This window comes from Drosophila yakuba, chromosome 2R (genome assembly GCF_016746365.2).
Source record: "Drosophila yakuba strain Tai18E2 chromosome 2R, Prin_Dyak_Tai18E2_2.1, whole genome shotgun sequence".
In the NCBI taxonomy this organism is placed as follows: Eukaryota; Metazoa; Arthropoda; class Insecta; order Diptera; family Drosophilidae; genus Drosophila; species Drosophila yakuba.
In genome coordinates, this window is record NC_052528.2 from 5,496,822 (window position 1) to 5,521,426 (window position 24,605).

General features: G+C 42.5%; 2 protein-coding genes across 6 annotated transcripts; one reads left to right on the top strand and one right to left on the bottom strand.

Moving 5' to 3' along the window:
• Nucleotides 1-606: 606 nt before the first annotated feature.
• Nucleotides 607-20,176, bottom strand: LOC6529418. Of its 5 annotated transcripts, none has more exons than XM_015196684.3 (12): nt 19,627-20,176; nt 18,004-18,997; nt 15,614-15,640; nt 9,491-9,621; nt 7,359-7,754; nt 6,878-7,180; nt 6,233-6,748; nt 5,984-6,067; nt 3,183-3,449; nt 2,554-2,791; nt 2,182-2,375; nt 607-1,913 (listed from the first exon to the last, which is right to left on the bottom strand). In XM_015196684.3, the coding sequence occupies exons 2-12, from the start codon at nt 18,930-18,932 to the stop codon at nt 1,780-1,782; spliced, it is 3,219 nt and encodes a 1,072-aa protein (XP_015052170.1). In that variant the 5' UTR covers nt 18,933-18,997; nt 19,627-20,176; the 3' UTR covers nt 607-1,779. The 5 variants fall into 5 exon arrangements, with proteins under 5 accessions (XP_015052170.1, XP_002090422.1, XP_039228191.1 ...); XM_002090386.4 differs by having other exon boundaries at nt 9,491-9,627; XM_039372257.2 differs by having other exon boundaries at nt 9,491-9,648.
• A 2,183-nt stretch (nt 20,177-22,359) lies between these two features.
• On the top strand, nt 22,360-24,542 carry LOC6529419 (membrane metallo-endopeptidase-like 1). Its single transcript, XM_039372132.2, has one exon. It carries the CDS (start codon nt 22,508-22,510, stop codon nt 24,419-24,421), a length of 1,914 nt encoding a protein of 637 aa, XP_039228066.1. The 5' UTR covers nt 22,360-22,507; the 3' UTR covers nt 24,422-24,542.
• The last annotated feature ends 63 nt before the right edge of the window (nt 24,543-24,605 follow it).

Consider the following 24,605-nt stretch of genomic DNA (forward strand, 5'->3'; position numbering starts at 1 on the left):
AAAATAAAAAAAAAGGAAAAATAATAAAAAACACAAAAAGAATGCGCGAGGTTCGCTGATCTATTGGTGCTCGTATCTCTACATTTTTGCGGGTATCTCACGCTCCTCTGATGAACGACTGCCTGGTGCTATAATTAAATGCTAAAATCGCATAGACTGGCATATGTTAGACCAGATTGAGGCCCCGCACACAACGAATTAATATGCGAAGCATAAAGCCATTTCTATAGACATTCTATAGACAGCAATTAAACAAAGATACGTCCTAAGCCAACGATTTGGGATCATTAATTCAAGAAATCAGCAATATAAGCGCTTCCTGTTATGGGAATTACACCCGTTTATTATTTAAATTCTATTTAAAGTCTTCTTTCCTATCATGAGCAAATTACTTGAAAGGAACTTTACCCTATATGGTGCACATTTCAGGTTACTTACCCCTTGCCAGTGGTATTCATTAAAGTTCCTTTAAAATATTTCAAGCTTAAAAGGCTGTACAAAATATCCCACAATTTAATACAGCATTTAACCCATTAATTGTGGCCCACATTTTGGTGGAGCTACAAACACCTCCAAAAATAAATAAAAACACTGTTTGTCGCTCTATTATTTTTGCAATAATAATTTATTATTATATATTATTTTTAAACTTTTTCGCTTGGATGTTGGTGTTGGTTTTGTCTGTCTGTTCTGTCGGTTGTCTGCTGCTGTATTATTTTAATCGTATTTATTATAATAATTTCTGTGTTTTCACTGCGAGCGGCGAGATGTTGCACAATATTTGAATCGTTATTGTTGTTTGTTGGTTCGCGGAATTATTTGTTCTTTGACTATTGTTATGACTAAAGTTAATGTGTGTATATATATAGGGTGTATATATAATAGCATATGAAGCGTTTAAATAGTTTTTAATGTCAATTTTTGATCATTTTTCCTTCATTATGTTTTTGTTTTGCTTTTGCAACGGGCATACAAGTATGTTTTGTTTAGCATTTATTTTTAATATTTTTTTTATTTGATATATATAATATGAATTATTGTTTATCGCCTAGGCAAGTGAAATACTTGAAGTTAATTATTTTTATATGCTAATTTTTAGTATTACGGACTTACTGCACTGCTGCTAGGCTAGTGAATAAATTAAAATCTTATCATTAGAAAAACTACATCGTAAAATAAATCAATCAAACTTGCTTCCATCATTTAAAACACTAAAAAGCGGCTCGTAAGATTAATTTCTGTACTCCCTAAATATCTACGTATTACTTTAAATATTATATGTATATTTCTGTTGCATTCATATACTCGAATTGAAGCTATATCGTAAGGTTTATAAGCAATGCTAAAAATGGTTTCATTTTGGGGAAGTTAAATGCTAGGTATGCCAACTGCCTACACGGGTTTTCAGCTTATCGTTTTTCAATTCATTAAAAAGTCTTTCGTATCGGCTGCTATATACAACGTTACTATAAGCTTACAACTGCTCGCTATCGCATCTAAGCACTCTATATGGGATATCGGAAGTTCTGCATCTTTTTACTACGTCCTTTTTCTTTATGTACAAAATGGCCGCTGCAACTCCTGCAACGCTTGCAACGTTCTCAAAACTCGAACTCTTCATCTTCCATCTTAGGTATGTACACATTTTCATTCCATTTCGCCTATCCACTCCCACTCAAAAGCCGCCGCCGGTTGGGATTGCACTCTGAGATCAAATAAGTCCTCGCCACCAGACCATCTCACCACCTGACCACTTGACCACCTGACCTGCCCAGGTGTTTAGTTGGCGCTGCCGTAGAGCACGGAGTTCTTGTAGTAGGTTGTCGGTCGCTCCGACAGCGGACTTTTCACATCCCGCTCGGCGTTGGCGGCGCGGCTCTTGCGCTCCATTTCCAGCTCTTGGGCCAGGGATTCTGTAGGGAGAGCAGCGGGAAAGGGGGAACCTTTTTTAGAGACAACTTAAGGATGTAATGGAGAATTAAACTATCATTCTAAGCTGCCCAAGAACACTTGCATTTAAGGATAAATATGACAAAGTGATTTTTTACGGAAATGAAATTATACTTTTCAGGACTATGAGATCCTTTATAATGCAGAATTCAAGGTTTCCGTATTACTAAACTGACTTTACTTTAACCCCCAATCTAACATAATATAATATGTTTCAGGGTGCCAACTCACCGGAATAGTTCTGCCAGAAGGCGCCGGTGGCCATCAGATCGATGCCCGGGTAGCTCCACGGACCCTTTCCGTTGCTGGCTGCTGCTGCGGCTGCTGCTGCGGCGGCCGCTGCTGCAGCAGCCAAGCTGCCCTCTGCCGCAACTGAGGCTGCTGATCCGCTGGGCGGTCTCTCATCCCGATCGCGACTGCCGCATCTGGGAAAACATAGAAAATGCAAATATTATTGTAAAGTGCTACCTATTCATTGAATAATATATGATTTATAAAATATCCTTCACAGGTAATGGAATTTTTATGTTTTCAAAATTGGCCATTCTACCATTGATGCACTATGAACTTTGCGAACGCTTTGATAATGGAGATTCCACATACCTTTTTGAGTTATCCTCGTCGTGGGCGGCCAGTGAGGCGGCTGAGGATCGTGGTTGGCGCTCCACGGAGCCCTCGTGATCGGAGTGCGGCTCCCGTTTGAAGTGGGTGGGGGAATCCGGGCAGTTGAGGCCGGCGGAGATGGAACCGGAAACGGATCCAGCCGAATGTCCGGCGGTCACATCACAGGAGGAATTGGAGGCCAGCGACTTGTCCGATTTTTCACTGCCAGCGTCGTTTTCTACGAAAGATGGTTAATAGAAGAGGGCGCTGTGTTGGTTAAAAAGCGTAGGGTGGCATTTTGGGCGTGGGCCAGGTGCTGTTTTTATGTTGTGTTTTGTGGTTTAAGCAATTTTTCAGCAATGGCTTTATTTTAATTGTACTCTAGATTCAAAAAGTATTGTCTTATTTGTTACTAGGCAAAGTTATACTGGTTTGTTGTATTATTTTGAAGATTTATTTAGGGAACTTTTAAGGAATCTAGTTGAATTTTTGCTATTATTCAATTAATGATTCAGTTCCATTTCGTAATCAATATCTGGTTGGAAGAGGTGGTTTTGGGGTGGTGTGTGTGTTTTGGAATGGCTAACAGATGCCATGCGTGGTGCGTGTCCTTGACCCTCGAAACTCACCTTTCATTGTCTCCACGTCGCCGCCGTGGCTACTGCTGCTGCTGTTGTTATTGTTGTTGTTGTTATTGTTGTTGTTGTTGTTGTTGCACTTGGCATCACCGCCACCGCCGCCGCACGCCTCCGACTCACTGCACGCGGATCCGGAGCCACCGCCCCCGCTCCCGTTGGCATTCGGACTGACCTTCACGGCACCGCTGCCACCGCCGAGTTGCTGCTGATAGCGGATGCGGATCTTCCGCTCGCGACGGAAGCGCTTCTGGTAGAGCACTAGAATGGGCAGGAAAAGAGAGAGATATACTTAATAAATATATGATTTTTTGCACAAGCTAACACTAAGAAACTGTTTCCATGCTCCATAGGAGTTATTTTCTCAAAAATACGTTAATGCCGAATGAAAGAGAAGTATTTGCAAACTGACAGATTGCTATCACTGACCCACTGATCCCTGCGAAAGTACCACCATTCCGCACAAGATCATGATGCGAACATTAACACGAAATTCCTTCCACGGAAATGTCAGGAGATAGGAAAAGAACAGCAAATACTGAGCCCCAATGAGCGATAGATAGATCGTGCGGCGGTCTCTGACTGGTAACTGGTAATTTGATCGATTCAAACGATTCTGGGTCTCTCCGGCGCTGGTTTTCGATCGGGCTTTGGGTTTCGGTTTGATTCTGGTTCTGGTTTTGGTTCTGGTTGTGGCCTTAGTTCTCTGGCTCGTTGCCTGTGCCAATTCAAGTGCGCATCCGGCCGTGTGTGTGGGCGCAATTATGTTTATTGATCCTGACTTGCAATCATTCCAGATCGCGAGCCATAGAAAAAGTGCACAGAAACAAATAGAGGAGGTGGCACTTGTAAGAAATAATACAAATTTGAAACAAGACTTTTACAAAGAATTGGTTTCAAACCAAAGTTGCTTCTTAAACAAGCCAACATAAGCTTCTAAGTCGGCCAGATTTTCATATTTATTTTAAATTATATTCCCTACAGTTTATAAGTTTGTTTGATTTTGAGAGGAATTGATGCAGACAATTTCTGCGAGTGCACCTGATCCACTGCATCAATGTGGAGGGATTGGATGAAGCGTGGTGACAGCCGTTTTTAGGTTTGAGGGTGGAGCCACAAAATCAGCCTCAAATCAAATCCAAAATTGTTGCAGGCATATTGAATTTCAGCGAGGATCGGCTCATGGCAGCTCCATCCGCAGCTCCATTCCATTCGATTCGATTCCGTTTTGCGCTATTCCAAAACGCCACCACCCACGCTCCCCCATTGCAAATGGCCAATTGTTGCCATGTTCTGAACTCGAAACTCGAAGCTAAAATCTCTAAAAGTGGAAACTCAAGCCCGTACATGGCTGCGATTTTTATCGCCGGCGTTATTATTAGTTGCAATTAGATGTCTATGTGCCTGTGTGGCATTTTGCATAGTTGCATGCAATTTTTTCGGTTTTCGTTTGCTGATTTATGTGCGGCATTTCCCTCCATAATTTTCCCACAAAGTAAGGGGAAAGGCGGAGATTAAGTTATGGCCGGGTCGGTCAGTCGGTGGGCAATTATAGTCTGCCCTGGTTCCCTTTGTTTTCGCATTGTAATTCTGCTGTTTTCGTTTTCCTCGTGTTTTTTTCTGTTTTTTTTAATTTTTTTTGGGTGGAGCTCAGGTTTTTGGGTGGCTCAATGGCGGCTTCAAAATTTGAGGGTTGCAAACTTCAGTAGTTGTTCGCCTAATGAATTGCGATTATTGATTACAAAGTGGGCGCCGATATGTGGATCAAGTTTTGAAATGTGCAATTGAAAAATTAACAGGTACAATTGCACATAATTGGGACATTACCAAATTACTTCAAACTAGTTCATTTTCTATTTTTCAAACTTCAAATTTGCCCTAAAGCCATAGTTATTGTTTTTAAGTTGAAAAAGACATTACCAATACCCCTTTCAATTCATATAAAGCTTCTTTCAGCTGATGTTTGGTTAATTGGTTGAGTGGATTCTGTTTTCTCAACTTTTCTCTCAATTAGGCTTAGTTCTTCACCATCGCTGCCTTTTCGAGAGGTAATCAACCCTTAACCCCTGACAACCCTTTTAAGGTCTTTTCAAGAAGTCATCACAAGGAAACGCCAGAACAACAACCAATTAAAGGATTTCTGTATGTGCAACTCGGATTCCAGTTTCCAGCTACAGCTCGCTCCACATTTTTGTTTGGCAAAAAGTAGCCAATCATTCGAGTGTAACTAAATAATGAAATGATATTAAATTCATTTGAATTGTGATTTCTGTTGAAAAAGGCCCGGAGACAGAACGGCAGCCTGAGCCTTCAAACCCTTTATACCTCTTCCTTTTGCCCGCAACCTGGCGACGACCACCAGAGTGGAGGGGTTAAGGGGGCCAGGGGGCCATAAGGGGTTAAGAGGGGGGCATTTGCAGACAGTCGGCATATCAGGTGTCATTGTCATTTGAGTCAGATTGCATTAAGTGCGCTCGATTGGAGTCGGAATCGGCATAGGGCGAGCGAAGGAGCTGGCGGGATGTGGGTATGAATCTGAATCTGGAGCTAAATGTGGACATGGATGTGAATGTGAATGTGGCGCACTGTCAGGACTGATTTGGTGCGCCAACTGTGGACGGATCGCCAGTCACAGTGAACTGACGCTAATGTGGACCGGTTTGCCCTTCAAGAAGATTTCGAGACGCAAATAGAAAAGGGGTAAATATTCTAAAGCTCAGACAGCGGACTTATTTAAATGGTTAAAATTATGTGTTCCTTTTTTATTTTAACCAACTATTTATTTTTTTACTCACCTCTCAGTTTACGTTCATCAACCAGCTGGCGTTCCAACGAATCTTTCACTTCGCGTTCCCTCAAAACATCCATCTTCAGCTCAGCTAAAAGAATATGTGAACCGAGATTTATAGTTAAACATATGTTTGAACGCAAAATGTTGTTATCTGCAGTCATACTAGGAAAATAGTTATTCTTTTGTTCCAAGTGAGACTGCTATTAACATTCACATTTCTAGATTTTAAAGCTAACGAGTATTTGAGACTCACCCTTTTCGTAGCTGATCTGCCGCTCCTGCTGCCTGGCATTATCGGCGGCCACCTTGAGCAGGCTCTGGATGTTCCTGAGCAGGGTTTCCGTGGAGCTGGCCGGCACGGCGGCGTGGGCATCGATGCCCAAGGGGCCCAGGGCCAGTCCTCCGGCCAGGGCGGCCGCATCATTGGCGGCCAGTAGCGCTTCGTTGGGGGTGAGGGCACCGCCGCCGCCGGTGGGCCCGTTGGCCACCGCACCACCGCCCACTGCCGCCCCGTTGGCCACGGCTGCAGCTGCGGCCAATTGGGAGTAGTTCAAGGCTCTTTGGTGCTGAAGCGCGGCTGCGGCCGCCTCCGCCGATGAGGGGGAGCCCCGCTGGTGTGGGGGCACCACGCCCAAGTGGGACAGACCCACCGTTTGGTGGTGGTGCGAGGCGGCGTGCTGGTGGAGCTGGTGTGCGGCTGCTGCCGCTGCAGCCGCTGCAGCGGCCGCCGAGCCCGTGGACAGATTATCACGTTCCGTGTCACTCAAATCTGTCAGAAAAGACACGAATTCCGAACGGAGTCAGTCAGAAAATGTCACATTTATCGTTTATCGCGCATATTGTGCACCGCTTATCGCACAACTGGGTTCGGGTTCGGTTTAATGTAAAGTCCACTCACCTTCGTCATCTTTGGCCAGGCAGCGTTCATCGACTTCGGATTGATTCTCGTCGCTCAGGTTCTCCTCTTCCTCCTCATCGTCCTCGACCCCGATTATGCCGCCGCCCACATGGGAGGCCACGCCCCCTCCGACGCCACTGCGACTACCCTCGTCCAGGCTGCGGGAGCCCCCTCTTCCCGGGGATCCTGCCACCGAGTGGCAATCACTGCGCTCACTGCCCGCGTCGCAGTTGCTTCCGCCGTGGTCTGTATTCCCGCCGGACTTACTCAGATTCAGCACCGGACTCTGGCGCGTGGGAGAGCCTGGGAAAATGAAATTAGAAACATCATTTATAAACGTTGTAGGATCTTGGAAATTATTGGTTCCCGAAACTGGCAACTTGCGTGATCTCAGTTTTAGTGATCTTGTTTTATACGAAAAATTCAAAAAACAATAGAAGGAGGATCTTAATTATTTGTGCACTGCAGTGCGTTTACTTACAATTCCTGGAGCTAAGATCCCTGGGCTTGTGCTCGGCCACCATCACATTTCCCACCCGATCGACCACCGCCCCACCCACTCCCATCGCCTGTTGACGCTCATCCGTCCGCTCCTCCCGCAGTCGCTCCAAGTGCTTGACGATGTCCTCGTAGGCCGCACGGCAGTTCTCCCAGATTCCGGATCTGGCCAGGGCGTCCATATTGGCCGCCGACATTCCGGCGTTCTGGGCAGCGGCCTTGAGCATCTGGCTCTCGGGACGGGCGTGCAATCCGTGGGGCGGCATTCCCGGCGACATGAGAGCCGCCGCTCCCGGGTGGTGGGCGTTCATCTGCATGAAGGCCATGTGGTTGATGGGCGGCGGATTGTAGCCGTTGGCCAAAAGCGGCGATTTCATATCTGGCAAAAAAAAAGGAACAAATTATTAAGAACAATGTAATAACCCAAATTGGCTTAAAATGTAGGCTGTAATGATTATTCTTCCCAATCGATGTTCAAGTATTTTAAACTATTACTATAATTTAATTACCCAACTTGACTTGGTGCAGTTTAACGTTAATCAATACTTTCATGCCTCTGTTCTGTGCCCTGCTAAATATTTTAATTTCCAAATTACATATTCACACCTCCATTGGCCCATCCTCGCCAATATTTGCCTTTCATTTTGATGGCTCGCCCAACTGACACCTGTTCTTGTCTGCGTCTGCCACATATAACCTATATGTATATTATACTGTATATACATATATATTTATACCTATACATGGCCTGTCTATTGTCTGAGCGGCCAGACTAAACACAACAACTAAATGCACCCACACACGGCAAATATACAGATGCTTTTCTATCTGACGTGTGTATCTGCGGCTGTCATTTGTTTGCACTATACGAGTATATGTACATATGTATATACTGTCATGTGTACATGGACATATGCATTTAGACAATTTAGTGGGCCATTAAATGCTTTAAAATTCACTAAAGTGTTAACATTGTACGTTGGCAAAGATTCGTTGGCATCGGAATGCAATTAAACGATGGCTAGTACGTGAAAATGCAGTTAAAAATTTATAGAAATGCCCTGTGCACTTTTTATTAATAATGCAATATCACTCAAGTATCAACGCCCCATAATTCACTCAGGCAACCTTTTCTTTATGGCCATAAATGACGGGGCGAAAAAGAGCAAACAGTTTTTCAGACCCATCTTCGTTTCAGAAGGCGCCGGCGGCGCATGGTTCTAAAGAAGGAGATTTTGAGATTTCATTCGATTGGGCTTTTGTGGCGGTTCGGGTATCTTTCAATATTGTGCGTTTCGGACACATTAATAGAAAGAGGCGTGGACGAGGTTGTCAGCTCGGCACTCTCTCTCTGCTTCCAGCGATCATAGAGAAATATGTAAAAATCAATTAAATATAAGTCCGCTTGTACTTATCATAATTACATACACAGATACAATTCGAAAATTCAGCTGAATGCGATTTCCTGTGCCAGCACAAATCACAGTGTGGAATTCGACTTGATTGTGGCTTTGGCTGCCATTTATCTGTGGTGGCCCTGGCTTTAGCTTTAGCTGGGAACGGAGCCAAAGTATCTGTATCTGTAAATGTATCTGTGGCAGTGGCTGTGTATCCGTTTCGTTTTTGTTCGTTTGGCTGCGCTGTGTAAGCTGTAATCAGCCAACAAGCAGCGACCACAAATCACAAATGGCGGCAGCGACGATCATCGATCGACTGGGGAAGCAAAGTACAGAAATACAGAAACACCACAGCCGCCGATCCCCGAAAGCGAGTTATGTGGCCAATCTGGGAATGATTTCATTACAATTCGAATCCGAATTCGTGGCCCCTGCGGCCATGCCACTCAATTGTGAGAGAATCGCAATTGGCAGCGGCAAGTGGGAACTTGAAGTGCACCGGAAAAATAGTGGTGGCTGTCTTCGTGATTTTAAAGATCAAGTTATGAATTGGGTACTGAAATATTAAAAACATAAAGGCAAATCAAAAAAATATCCGAATTTAAAAGTAATTTCCTACATAAAGGTCACACTGCCTACTATATGATCACTACTGTATGGTCCAGCTAAATGAATGATATCCTGCTTACTCGTACACACACTGCATTCAATTACTCACCACTTATGTGCCCATTTTCATAGGCATAGTCCCCGTTGTCCAGGCGATGCTTCTTCAGCTGCGGATGCTGCGATAGATGAGTGGGCGGCAGGGAAAGCCCCACGGGTCCCCTCTTGGGCGGTCTACCCGGTCTGGAACTGCGGAATTGCAGAGAGTTACTGTTGGGTTGAGAGCAATGGACAATATCCGTGGTATCAGTACAAAAAAATGCCAAATGCCTCAGCACAGTGATCACAATTCAGCAAATTTATTGCAGCATAGGTAATGTTTTGCATTGCGCTGCTGCATTTTCACGCTTATGATTAGATTTATTTGATAGAACGCTACTTGAGAGCTTAAAGTGGAAATTAAAAAAAATAAAAAAATGCCTTTTGTACATGGCCCGTGGTAAATATTCCATTACCTCTGAATTGCCCCAGTCAAGATTTATTTGTGCCAGCCCATGCAGAATATTTAAAAATAATATTGTTGTAAATTATTTTGTTTTATTTGCTTCTGTGAAAACCGAGCAGTTCCTTTACCAAAAAGTGTCTATAATTTTTGATAGCCTATCTCGCCATAAACGCATCCATCGCGGCCTAACTATTCCGAGAAATCTCGCTGTTTAATAATTTTCCCCTCCGAAAAATGATATTTTTAAGCCATATTCCCACCCTCTCGTCCGCAAGTTGCATTGCCTAATTAAGCTTCAACCAACTTTAGTGAGCGCCCCGTTGACTTGAGACAAATAAAAAGCCAAAAACGAGTAGAACGAAAACGTGCTACCATTTTAATTATGTGCCATAAAAAAATGTACAACCCAAAACAGCAACAATAATAAAGCGAGCCCACAAAGAGGAGAGGGCGAAATGGGAAAAAGAGTTAAAATAAGTAAGTTTTTCTAGTAATTTATGCCTGCAATTGCTGATATTTGTATAAAAAATATTTAAACAAGCCGTGGGCAAATACTTGACGCAGGTTCAGCTAAATAGTTAACCACCAAAAAGGCATAAACAACTTGGCGCAGCGGGTGGAAGTTATGACAAACAAGAGATAAAAGCCCCAAAGCAGCGCGGGGGTCGGATCCAAAAAACCGAAAAGTAAAACTGACTACATATGTAGGTGCAGATGGTGCAGCAGCAAATACTACGAAGGGGAGCCGGGTCTTGGTCAAATAGAGAGACCCCTCCATTCAGATGGTACCTCTTCCTAGCAATTAAGTTATGGAATCTTCATTCCATGTTTGCCGCTGGTACACAGGTGTCCCCTTAGAAGGCAAAAAAAAACAAAAAGACGACGACGATGGGCAAATAAACACAGGTAGCAATGATCGTGTGCACGATATAATTATGCCAAGCATACGCCATACACATATGGCGAAAGTCTTGAACAATTTGTAATTGTGCGTTCTTCGGATAACGATAATAATTCTTCCAAATATTTACAGTTACATATTGCCACAACCAATATTTGCGGCTGGATTTTAATTGTGCTCCATTAAACGTTTAACCACAAACAGTCGGAGTTGTTGTCTTGGCCCCCTTGGGTCAAATAAAGAGACTCCTTAGCCATGAATCATTCCGAGAATGAATGCCCCGGTCTCCCAGCGAAAGTGTTTCTGGGTTCTAATCGGAATCGGAAGGCCGTTTCCCCCAGCTATGACGTGCAAAAAAGACCGAGACCCGTGCGCCTGTCAGTCAAGTTGTATGAATTTATGGAAAGTGAGTTGGGGGCTTGGAGCTTCAGAGCCTCGGAGGTTGGGCGGGCAACACTTTCATTGGAAAGTTTTTGGATCTGCCAGGCTGACATGTTTGCTGGTTCAGAACAGTTGGCTAAGTTTCGGGGAAGATTGGATAATTGGGTCGAGAAATATACTTAATGGTCGCATGGTGATGCAATATTTACGTTCTGCGAAAAGGTTTGACTTCTAAAAATCCCTCATTTGCTTGCTTCAAGGACAAAACCTTGAGCGATTCTATTGTAGAGTAACTATTATAGTTTTCCGTAAATAATAAGTTTATTTGGTTCAGCAAAGTAGTTTTCCCTAACCGGATAAGCCCCAACATAATTTTGTGTTAATTTGCATTCCGAAATGTTTAGTGGTTAAGACCAAATTGCAATCTGTCGAGCAGAGAGCAACTGCCATTTTTGCTAATTTATGCCCCGTTGTCACTCGCCGTATATGTCATTTTGCATTCAACATTTTTTTCGCGCAGCGGACAAACGTTTAGTCAGGAATAAACAACAATTTGTCAAAATAGTCGCTGTGTCCAATGCCTGTGGCCGAAAACAAGTAAAACATTATAATAGCAGCCCGTGGAGGAGGGGAAGTATGAGGGGGAGATAGGAGGAAGGAGGAACCGGTTGCCAGCACTGGCCACTCAATTCTCCAACCAGTTTGCAGCTGTCTCCTTGCGTCTCCGCGACAATCGTGCATATATTTCAATAGTCAAGGGATAGCTGAGTTGTTAATTATTGACTTGTGGCCGGGACGCTTGAGAAACAGCCGCCAAAATATGCGCCAAACTGCGCTAAATGTGCCACTGCCACTTCACTTGCACTCGCAGTTGCAGTTGCAGTTGCATAAATCGAATCGGATCGACACGTATCGAATCGTATCGAGTCTTACCAAATCGAATGGTGCACATCGGACTAGGGAGGCGTTCCCGGCATTTGTCAGCGAATCCACACTCCCTGGGCTTAACCCACTGCCCCCGGCGATTTGGTGTGGCGTCCAGAAACTGGGGCTAAGCTGCAAATTGGCAAATCAATTATATTTATGGTCAAGTTGCCACCTTGCGACCGCTGCAACGCTGCAGAGCGTGCTTGCCGGCAACTAAATCAATGCAATCCCAGTAACCGACAATTAAATGTGGGCCTGCAACACAATTTCCATATTTGCAATTACCAATGTCGAGTGCTCACAGAGCAGAATGTTAATTGAATCCATAGCCTCAAATTGAATCTCGCCCCGCGAACCGCTGCCATTTGTCTGAAAGCCGTAAACCCGACAATATGCTTTGGAAATTCCCAGAAAGAAGCCGGGAAAGAATACCCCTTGTGATTTAGCGCTTGAAGTTGGCTCGAATTTCTTTCGTTGTTAACAATAAATGTTATTGGAATTTGCATTGAGCTCAACAAGACAAAGACAGCGCTGACTTCAGTCGACTTTCGTATTCATTGTTAAATGACATGCAAATGAACGAATGACATGGCATTCGCCAAAGAGTTTTGAAAGGGGGCCCCAGATCCACGGGGCAGGTCTCAGCGAAATGTTTCCTGGCTAATTGTGGGTTTTACGCCCTGTAGTTCTCGAAATGATCAAGTACGTCATTTAATGGAAGCCACTAACAATTGTAGTTGTAAATTATACAGATCGAACTACATTGGTTTGAATACTCTCAATGGAGAGTAATATTAGATTTCTGTATGAAATTACAAAAATATATAAACGTTGTTCAAAGACTTTGTATAAAAATGTGTATGTACTCAGATCTGACAGACTTGGGGAATTCTCTAACATAATTGGCAGCATTGGCAAGACGAAATAATTTTGCATTGGCATCATTGGCAGAAAATACGCTTCCTCTATTCAATTTGGAAGTATTTTTAGAAATCACGTAGAAAAGTGTTAGTATGGTTAGCAAAGGACCTTTTTCTATGCACATGCTTCGTAAAGTCAAATATTTAAATAAAATCACATGCTGATTAGCAATTTTGGGTGGCCTTCTTTCCTCCCCAAGTTAAAGCCATATAATTTCTGCCAGCGACTTGCGATTTCCCCCTGACCAACAACTACGACTCCATATGTGCAGTGCATTAATGCAGATTTCTTGGCAATTGTTTTTGCATACTTTGTTTTTTCCTCACTCGCTTCAATTTCAATTGGCGTGCTAATAACTCATTTAGTTCGCAACAAAAAAGCAAAAACCGAACAGCGGGCCACAAAAAATGTAGTTACAAACATGCCACACCAACAATGGATTGGATGGCTACCTACCCAAGATCGCCCCAACTTCCCTTTCCTTCAATTGCGACTATATCGCATCTCATGATGCTGAGAGAATAGTAGACTATGCCGACTGACTTTATATGAACACTGTGTGCAGTTTTGTTTTAGGCTCTGTAATTATTATAAAAATAAATTGAACTATTGTTGCCTCATTTAGATTGAACAGAGAGGCAGCCACAATGTTGCTTTTGTTATTCCGTTACACTCAATTAAGCTGCATTTGCAAAATGCAAATGGCCCGAATGAAACTCACACCTCGAAAATCATAGACTCGAATTATTTTAGAAATTTAATATAATTATATTTTGTTTTTTCTTTCTTTGTGTTTTTTTTTTTTGTTTTCTTTGCAACACTTTTCCGCCTCTCATTTTGACAGCCCGAGGAGTTCGGTTGGTTTAGTTGATCTCTTGATTGTCAGTCAGTCATTTGTGATTAGACATTCGACAGTTGCCGCTATTGTTGGATGGCATAAATTATAGTCTGTCTCTACAACAAAGCTGTGCTAGGAAATCCACATAATAAATCAATGTGCTGTCGTAATTTGTGTTAAGTTATTTGTAATCAATTTGAATTCTCACTCCCTCCTCTCCCCACTGTTGGCGAGATTTATGGGAATATTTTATTCATATCGCTATTTTGTTGGAATAACTTTTTGGGTTTTTCCGACTACCAGTTTTAACTTCACGGCGGCAAAGACTAATGATATGTGATATGTGATGTGCTTCCTATTTTCGTCTTTACGACTGCTTGAAAATATTTTTTAAAATGTCCCGATAGCACTCCCTTATACATTTATCATTTGACTGTTTAATACCCCACATACACCGAACTATTTAGGAAATCCCTCCTATTATTTCCACAAACTCCTCCCCTTATTGAACTTGCTTGCACTCCCCGCCATCTTCACTCGAACAAATTTAGCAACAAATAAAACTCAAGTGAAGTCAAATCAATCGCTGGCTTTTCAGTTCGTTTTTCCTTCTCTTTGGCCCAACATTTTCCACTTGGCCCGAGCGTTTTGCATAGTTGTGGTCTGCAAGTCCATGGCTTCGATCGGATCTGATCGGTTTGGTTGGTAAGTCTTCGGCGGAGTACGGCTTTAGTCCAATTTAGTGGAAAGGTGTGCCCACCAGCTCGGTCACAACACACAGCTCGTTGCTGTGGCTCATTGGAGTTTCGCCTTTGCCGCGCTGGCTTTTGAGCCGTTTGGTCGGTGCCGCTTAAACGCCGTTTTAGCCAAGTTAGGTGAAAAATGCCAAGGGAGTGAGGAGTGGAGCCGAGCCGAACTGTCAACTGTGATCAAAATCAATTGTTTGCCATTTGCCAAACCAAATTGACGGAACCAACTCAGTGGGACTCACACAAAAATGCTGACAAAATGATACGAACCCATGAAATGTCAGTGTCAATAATTTTTGTAATTATGGGAGCATTGAGCTTAGTATATAAAAAAAAAGTTGTATATTTTAAAAAATCATTATTTTGGTTGGCTGCCATTGGAGAAGCCCCCAACAAAGGCAAACAAATATAATAAAAAATTATTGCAACGTAAGTTTTGATTTGAACAAAATGTGTATACAATTGGATGAGCTCAAGAGTGTTTTAGAGTGAAAATGTGAGGATCATTCTTCGCAAACAATAGAGGTATGTGTAGGTCTCTAACATTTTTCAAAATATTACTCTATTTAAAAGTGTAAATTCGGTTTATTTGTGTGTAACTAGCCTATCTTCTAACCATTTCTTCTGGACGTTAAGAGTATTTCCTTTCATATCGTATCTCCAAAAATCAATCCACACACCTGTTTCATCTACCGTTAACACCGTTAGGCCCCGCCCCATTTTCTTATCCAAATAAAACCCTTTTTCACGCTCTATTTATAGCATTCACATTCTTTTTTGCACTTTTTAGCTGGCATATCCTTTCGACTTCCGCCATCCGAGGCTCGCCCAATTTCCGTTTCGAGTTTAATTAATTTAATAAACAAATTCTTTTCGCTCTAAAAACTCTCAAGTGTATCGATACGATGCGTTCATTTTTTTCCTTCGTTAAATAAATAATAACAAAAAAAGAACCAAAAAGTAGGAGGAGAGAAATTATTGCCATAGTTTTTTTATTATACTTGTGTGTTTACCTTTCTGGTGGCTTGATCGATAGGCATCTGCAATTAAAAAGAGAAGAAGAAGAGACAAGTGAGGCAAAATTGTTAAACGTTTTGTGTAAGCTTTAATGCGAGAAACAAGTACGGCAACATAACGGAAGGAAACACGGCTTAAATTCGGGGCACAAATGCTGGAAGGGAAGTTTTTCATTGACGGCTTCCTTCTGACGGACTTGCATTTCGGCGGGCAAGCGGGTGTGAAAATGCACACGCCCCGAGAGCCCCCCTTCCACCCCCTTGACCCCCTTATCCAGCCCACCGGCCAAAAACAATTTGTAATTATCCACAGAGAGCGCTGCCTTCAGCGGTTTCGCATTTCCCCTTCCACCCTTCCTACCTCCCTCCCTTCCCCCGCTCGACCAACTTCATTCAATTTAGCGCAAAACTTTTTCAATCTAATAATAGGTTTAACCGCATTTTTAACCGTTCCTCATGCTCGGTCCGGTCCGGTCCGGTTCGGTTTTCGAAACCGGGAATTGTACTTAGACCGGGTCTCTTTATTTCTGTTCTGGCTCTCGGTTCAACATTCCATTGAGAAAAAAATATATTTACTTTTTCCAAACAATGCACTATTTTCTATTAAAATAAATAAATCATACTTATTTGAGTGGATATACCTTAAATATTATTATTCAATCTTACTTATTTGAGTGGATCTACTTCTATTCTTTATACGCGAACCTATCAAAATACCACTTTTGCTTAGTAGCCACGAAAAAGAGTGGAAAAACTAACATAAATTGAACATTTGAAATAAAGGTAATCTAAATTTTAAGATTCAATTCGATTCCAAACCGATCTCAGTTTTTGCCTGTGTACTCAGTTCTCTGGACAAAGCGCATGTGCACTTTGGAGCACACTCCATACATGTGGCTCAGCCCTTTTCCATAATTAACTAGATGGTTTTCCATCGACTTCATTGTGGTCAGCGGCCAGTTCCACCCGTTCTTCACTGAAACCGGGAACTGTAAACAAAAACCCCAGGACTCTACATCGGCTTACAAAAAAAAAAATTAAAACAGAACAGAACAGGGCCCAAAAAATGGGATATTGATATACAAGGTTGTAATCGTTTCCACTGTTGATGTCTCAATGCATAGGCAGTTCTGTTTGTGAATGTTTTTGAAAAGCTTTCGAGCAGGGGATGTTTAAATATCCATGAAATATTGGCATCTCCTAGGGATCAATCGCAGTATTAGCCCTTAAGTGGGTTGCTCTTTCAAGCTTAATTGTATCTTTGGGACCTGAACAAGTTTTATTAGTGCGCAATACAATTTGTAAATTTCTAGATATATTTGTATAGTTCCACAGCATTTGAAGTAGCTTTTCAAATTTTTTGGCTTAGGGTGTTGCTAAAGAACTGTAGTTGTTTAGATTTCATAATATTTCAGGTTTATTCTCATTTTACGAAATCAAGTAAAAATGTTTAAAGATTTCAATTTCCGTAGTTTATAAAGCGGTATTGGGTAGCTATTTCTGTAACTTTCTGTAACCAAGGACAATAGCACTTGCATAAAGTTTTATTTAAAACCATTAAGAACTTTGGAACCACTAGCTTCTAGATCCCCCTCCACAAATTACACAAAAAAAAGAAACAAAGCCCATTTCTACTGAACTCCATTTTTGCTTGTCGTTTTTTCCACTCGAACGGAAATGAGCTGACAGGGCACCGCACACGTCGATTGCAGAAAAACATCAGCTGAAGGAGGAGGAAAAGTTGTACAAGGTGGAAAACTGTTTCACCAACTATTGTTAGAGGCGTTCAAAAGAATTACGCAGCTTTCGGTTAGTTAGCAAGGGGTCACGGGGAGCGTTACGTTTGCATTGCGTATTTCCGCTAAATGTCATCGGAAAAGGCAAAAGGCGAAATGCGAAACGAAAGTTTTTTGATTGCCCGTGTTAATCGATATCGATGCACAAACTATTTGCATTGCAACCGTTGCAATATCAAAGAAGTTAGGGGGCGGCGTTCGGCGGGTGGAAGTTGAGTGCGTAAGTTGGCTAAAGCGGAAACAGGAAATGAGAAAATTTTGCAGAGCAAACCCCGAACTGGAAATGCAACTAACTGGGCGCATGCACTTTGCAAAATCAAAGGGCAGAAATTCGAAATTTTAGTTTAGCTTAGCGACTTATCTAATCCGTGACTTTTCTTCGCTTTTAAACTACTATCGATTGCTATCTCTGCTTTGTAAAAATATACAACAAAAATAATAAAATCCCAATCCAAATCTTAAGGTATCTCGCCTCCTTTGCAAAATGCTCGCCGTTGTGCTATTCAGCTGTGTACCGATCAGTAAAATGGAAAACAAAGCCGCGGAGCTGCCCCCAATGCGTTTGCTTTTGCTTTTGCTTCGGTTTCGTACCTGGCCGTGGTGCAGTCCCTGTAGAGGATGTCGAAGTCCTTGCAGCAGAGCAACTTGCAGCGATTGACGCCCGGCTGAATGGCGCCCAAGCCGCGCAATATGCGCACCTGTTCCACGTTGCAGACGAGCGGTACGATGTCCAGGCGCTTCAGTTTGGTATAGACCGTATGCAGGCCGCCGACCAAGTGCTTCAGGAAGAGCTCAAAGGCCTGCGGCAGGCAGAGCATGGTTTCGTTGCTGATTATGAATGCGGCGACCTTCTGACCCCGGTACTCCACCAGCTTGCACTCATTGGCACTGGGATCCGAGGTGGAGATTGGCGGCGGCGAGTTGTACGACCTTGGAGGCACATGATGATGGGCGGCGGCCATCAGTTCCAAGGGGGAGGCATGGTGCATCATCTGCAGGGAGTTGAGGAGACCCAGCGAATGGGGCGGCAGTCCATGGGGCATTCTGGGTGGCAGACCCGTCGGCAGTCCGTTGCCCGATGGCATTCCATGTGGCGGGGGGCTGAGCTGATGGTGTTGCTGCTGTTGCTGCTGCTGTTGCTGCTGCTGCTGCTGCTGCATCTGCTGCATCATGGAGTGGTTGAGGGAGCTCACCGGACTCACGGCACTGGGATGACGACTTGGGGAGCTGGCCGGTGAGCAACTGGATCCTCGTCCTGTGTGCGAACTCCGGCCATTCGGACGATCCTCGTTAGCTCCACGCGAACTGTTGCTACCGTCGCGTCCATTGTGTTGCTGCTGGGCTGCTGCGGCTGCTGCTGCTGCGGCTGCCTGCTGCTGCTGCTGGTGATGCATCAACATGGCGGTGGTGTTCATATTGCCCGCGGTTCGTTCAATACCACTATTTATTGCGTGATTATTATTTATTGCGCCCGCTTTATTGTTGTTATTTTCACTCTGTTCACTTGTCACAGAATCCATACTTCATCATGGCCGACACTTTTGTTTGTTTACTTTTTGATCGATTCGTTAATTTGGCGTTTTTTCTATCGTGACAAAAAATTGGCACAGAGTAAGAGAGAAATAGAAAAATATGGTAAGTGGAAGATATATAATTAATGAACTTTTAATTCATTTTTAATTATTTATTAGGCCTCTCTATGCTAATTCTAAATGACGGTGCCTCGTATATTCCCATCCGCCTATTATTGGCTTTTGATTTTTAATATTTCTGTAAGTAATATCGAATTTAAATTCAGATCTGCAAAAAATGGCCAAACGTTTGGAAACTTATGTTGTTTTATTTAGCCATTAAACTTGAAAAGATTAGCGGAATATGAAAAGCCTATTTTGCGTTATTTTCATTTTGTGAAACAATATAAAAATGCTTTGAGTTTTAATAGATACATTTTTCTAATTTGATATGCCAAAATAATTTTTGGATTTACGAAATGAAATAGAAAAAGGGAAAAAAATTAATTTATTATGCGTTTAGACAGCATTTGAAATTAGCTGAATGCCAAGAGTATTACCATATCAACAGAACTATCGTTCACATTTACATACATATGTGAAAAGAAAGACAATAAAATTAATTTGGATCCTTGTTACCCATTTGCATAAATATACCTATGTCTGTCCTATTTGAAAAATTTGATAGAGAACATAGATTTACCTTTTAGGAGGTCTAAAAGTAAATTTTAAAACTCAACAGCACTGACACAAGACACTCGCGCACTTTGATTTTTGAATTTTCTCTGGCGATGAAATATACTTTCAATATTTCGAGTTATTTATTCCGATTGCCCGCGTGTGTTAATCGAGTTCGAATAGCCGTTTTCGTACTGGAATTTTGGAAACCGGAGCTGTGTCCGTTTTCGTGTACCGTACCGACGGATTGTCACTCAGAGATTGAGAGATGGCAGCTACTCCGCTGCGACGGCGACGGTGGCGTCGCTGCCTCTGCTTCTTCGCCCTCGACTGGTTCCCCTCCCCCCTCTCGTTCGCGAATCGGAGAAATCAACGAAACGAATTGCATTCGAATGGGAATCGACTGAGAGTGAGACGGCGCGAGGCGAAGACTGCAAGTGAGCGAGCGAGCGGGCGCTAACGAGTGCTATTTTTTTAGACCACCCACTCATACACGTACGTACACACGAAGCGCTACCGTTATGTACTGAGAGAAATGCGCGCGCAAAAGTTTTATTGCATTACCTTCTCTTGCGAATGACAAATTCGTAATGAAAGGCGAGTTTCAATTCGATTCCTTTCGGATTTTCGTGGCAGCGACGCTGGCAGCGCGGTCGGCCGAGACGGGTGTGCATGCATGTGTGTGTGTGCATACATATCTGTGCCTGTGAGAGCGAGCTGGTGTATCTGTATCTGCGATTGTGCAAAACCAGAATACGAATACGAGTACGAATACGAATGTCTGTTGCCCGTCCACGTCTCGCATTACACCAATACCAGGCCAAAAAGGGGAGTGGTATGTGCGATTGATCGGTGTATTTGTATCTGTGTATATTTCTCTGTGCAACCCCGAAAATACAATGACAAACGTAATCGCTCTCTCTCTCTCGCATTCGTTTTATTTATTTTTTCAATTCGTTTGTGCGTGTTGTGTTCTTCAAATCCTCCCGCTCTCTCTCTTGCCCATTGGAAAAAAAACTTTTTTTCATTTCAATTTCATTTCGTTTCAGCCTGAGCCCTCTCTCTCACACTATCTCGTCATCTTTGTCGCACGCTCAGGTGGGCTGCAACCAATAAACATGAGCGAGCGAGAGAGCAGCATATTTGCATAGCCAGTATTGTTTGCGCTCTCGCTCGCTCCCATGGGCAACGCCTTATATAAACAAATGACAATTGTTTTGGCATTTTCTGTTGCAAAGTAAATTATAATAAATGCATTGCCAGAGATGAAAAGTACAAAAAATGCCTTCACTTGGAGTTTGCGCAGCTGTCTTTGACAAAAAGCATTTTAATTTCAATTAAAAGTAAATGACAAACTTTCGACGAATTATACTTTTCGGGGCAGTGTTCCTTTCTCTTTCTGTTCCAAGCTTTGATTTTTTTTGTTGTCAACCGTTTTCCGTTTCCCATTCGTTTCCATTCGAGTCCCGCTTATTTGTATTTCTTTTTGTGTTGTTGATTCGGAGGAGAGCAGCACTATGGCAGGGCATCCTTCTTGCACTTACATAAAATGCGATAATGGGGTTTTTTTTCGCCTGAGGGGCGTTCGTTTTTCGGGTTCTTATAAATAGCATTGCTTATAAATTCAGGCATCGCACCTTTGCCACCTCTATATGTTTATGTACAATATTTCTGAGAGCTCGGTCATTTTTCTATTATTTGTCTTCGTTTCGCCTTCTGCGATTCTTCTTTATAACGATTGCCATTCCGTCGCCGAGCCAATCGCATTACGTTCTCTCCATTTGAGAGTTCTATGTACATATTTCTTTCTATATGGGAATGGAATACGTCTTTATGTATTGTGTTTGCACATGACGTATGAATTTTTCTTGTTGGTTTCGTTTGGGGCTTTTCTTTTGTGGAATTCCTCTCCTACTGTCTTTTAGGTGAGAGCAACCATTTAATATTAAATTGATTGCAAATGCGGAGTTCCAAGAGCTTTTAGAAACTGATTTTGATCTTTAAGAATTTAAACACAAAAAGTATTGTAATTTATATACATATGTATTTTTATTATTACATCATTTGGATCCAAAGATATCATAAAAGAAACATTTTTTGTTTAATTAATTTTAATACAAATATAAATATATGTATACAGTTATTTTTTTATTTGTGACAAGTGAAGCCCCAAATATCTTCTTAAATTTATAATAAAGCTTTAATGATTTTTTACAATATAATTTTAATGATGAATGAACTCGTATTTTAGAAAAAAAACTGAAATGCAAATTATATTTATTTAAGGAATAATTCACAATTTATTTTTATATTTTGCTCTCCGATATACAAACATATATATATGCCTATTTTTTTTTTATTTCAAATTTACCAAATTGAAATTTGTATTCAAACAGCAGGAATATATTGCATATTTAATCTGGCGGGAAATCTCCCATAGTTTGACCACAAAAAGGTAACGCCTCTATCATTCATTTATTGTGTCTGCACATGTCATAGCAACCAGCTATTGCCAGTGGCGAAAAAGTTCTACAACATGCAGCTTTTTGAAGCCGTCGGTACTGTGAGCGGAAAGTTTGATTTTGGGCAATATGAGGCTTCGCTTTGAAATCGGGTTGCGTCATTGATTATACTTTCTTTATACAGAGCAATAAGGTGTGATTAACTTATATTTCCGACGAGCTTGAGTTACAGGCTCGGGTTGGCTGTCAGTCAGTCGTCTGCCTGAGGTCGAAGGCCTAAGTAACAATAGTATTTCTGGACTTTGACACCACGGACTGTTCCATAGCCTCGGATTATCAGCTTTAACTTCACCATATACATATGTAGCTTTCTCCTGAAGAGTCGAGATTTGTATTATTATAAGACGACTGGATGGCCTGAAGTTCAGTGCGCTCGTGACTATTATGTGGACTATCTGCCTTTTGTTTGTGCCCCTTGTGGCGGCCAGCTCCAATACAAGACTTCTAAATGGCATCCTTAATCATGTGGACAAGGAAGCCAGTCCCTGCGAAAATTACTACAATCACGCCTGCGGCGAGTACAACATTCGTCACATCAACGACTCCTTCTTCGACATTATACAAATGCTGGATCACCAGGTTAACCAGAACTTGGTAAAACTAATGGACGAACTAGAGCGAAGTTCTCAATCGCCGCTCTTTACGGCATCCAGTGTAGATGGCAAGGTCCTTCGTTACTACCTCAGTTGCCGTGGAGCACCGCGAAATATGGGAGATTTGGGCCAGTATCTGAAACTAGTTTCCCCAGGAGAAGGACTCACATGGCCCCAGTTCATCATGAATGGTAGTTCTTGGCCTCAGAAAGAATTTAAATGGCTTGACACCCTGGCTCATCTGCATCGCTACGGTCTAACTAACGTTTTTTTTAAACTTGACGTGGTGCCAAACCCACGAAATGCGAGCGAGTACCTGGTCGAATTAGATGTTCCCACATTTGTAGATGAATCCCAACTGCCGAACAGTTTTATTGAAATTCTATCAATTTTCTATATCATGAAAGTCCCTTCCAGTGATATTATTTCTCTGGCGCGAAAAATACGGAAGCTAGAATTGTCGGTTAAAGCGATAATCAATCCGAACGACATATTGAATGCATATATCAATATTCGCGACTTGGAGAGAGAATCTGGTCACAACTGGCAGCGATTCTTTGAGATTTTAATAGGTGCCAGCGCATCCCCAGAGCTCCAAGTGTTGGCGCGCAAATTTGGGTACTTTTCTGTTCTCAAGGAACTAATAGACAAACAGGATGCCCGGGTGGTGGCCACCTACATAATGATCCGATTTGCAAGATTTCTATTTGATGAATTCACGAACACCAGAGAATCCATGGATTGTGTATCCCATGTGCGCCGCAACTTGAATTTGGCTGCAAGCATGCTCTACAAGGAGCGATTTTTTGAACCCTCCGCATTCAGTGCCAGCTTCGTGGAAATTAACAACATGTTCGAGGAACTACGCCGTCAGTTTCTGCTGAAAGTCGATCAAAATCATCTAGATTTGACTGCTTGGCAGAAGAACTTCGTCGTTAGGAAGGCAGAGAAAGTTGAGATCAACGTTGGGAATTTGCCAAAAACCAATGATCTCCGCAACTTCGTCAGCCAGTACTACCAAGACCTGAAATTTCCCACTGGTCAGCTAGATTTCCATCAAGAGCACCTCGGGGTGCTGCAGTTTCGCACCCAAAAGATGTTGGCCCAAATCCAGGAAAGCGCACTGAGAGGAGGAGGATATTTTCACATACTGGAGCCGAGCAGTGCCATTGCCTCCACCTCGTACTATATGTTGCGCCCGAATGTGATTATAGTCCCACTTGGGCTGCTGCAAGAACCATTTTTCCAGCCGGATAGCGATGAAGTTTTCAAATACAGCCTGATGGGATATATTTTGGGACATCACTTGATAAGCGCCTTTGATACTGAAGGCATTACAATTGACACCGACGGAAACGATCAACAATTTAGATCGCAACGTTTTGAAGAAGGAGTCACTTGCTTGTCACGCAATGGAAAGAACATAGATGAAAGCATGGGGGATATTGCTGGTCTGGAACTCGCCTATTCTGCATACTCTAAAAAGGCAAAGAATCGAAACCGTTTGGACTTTACCCATTTGCCACCGGAGCAGATATTCTTCCTAAACGCCGCCCAGTTCTTCTGCGGCAATAGCGATATGTTGAATCAGTACGAGGAATATGAAGTGCGTTTACAGAGAGCTGTCGACGGGTTTGAGCCATTTGACAAGGCTTTTGGATGTAGCCGAATTAAGCCTCAGCACGAGAGGTGTCGGTTGTGGTGAATACCCCGTATATAGGCTAAGAAATACACATTTTTTTATAGTACTCACATTATTTGAAGCATTTTATTGTAAAAAAGTTATGTATACTCAAACAATCACAACAATCTGTATTTTAAAATAATATTTATATTGATTATCTCAATTTACTAGCTGAGTAACGGGTACCTGATAGTCGGGGAACTTA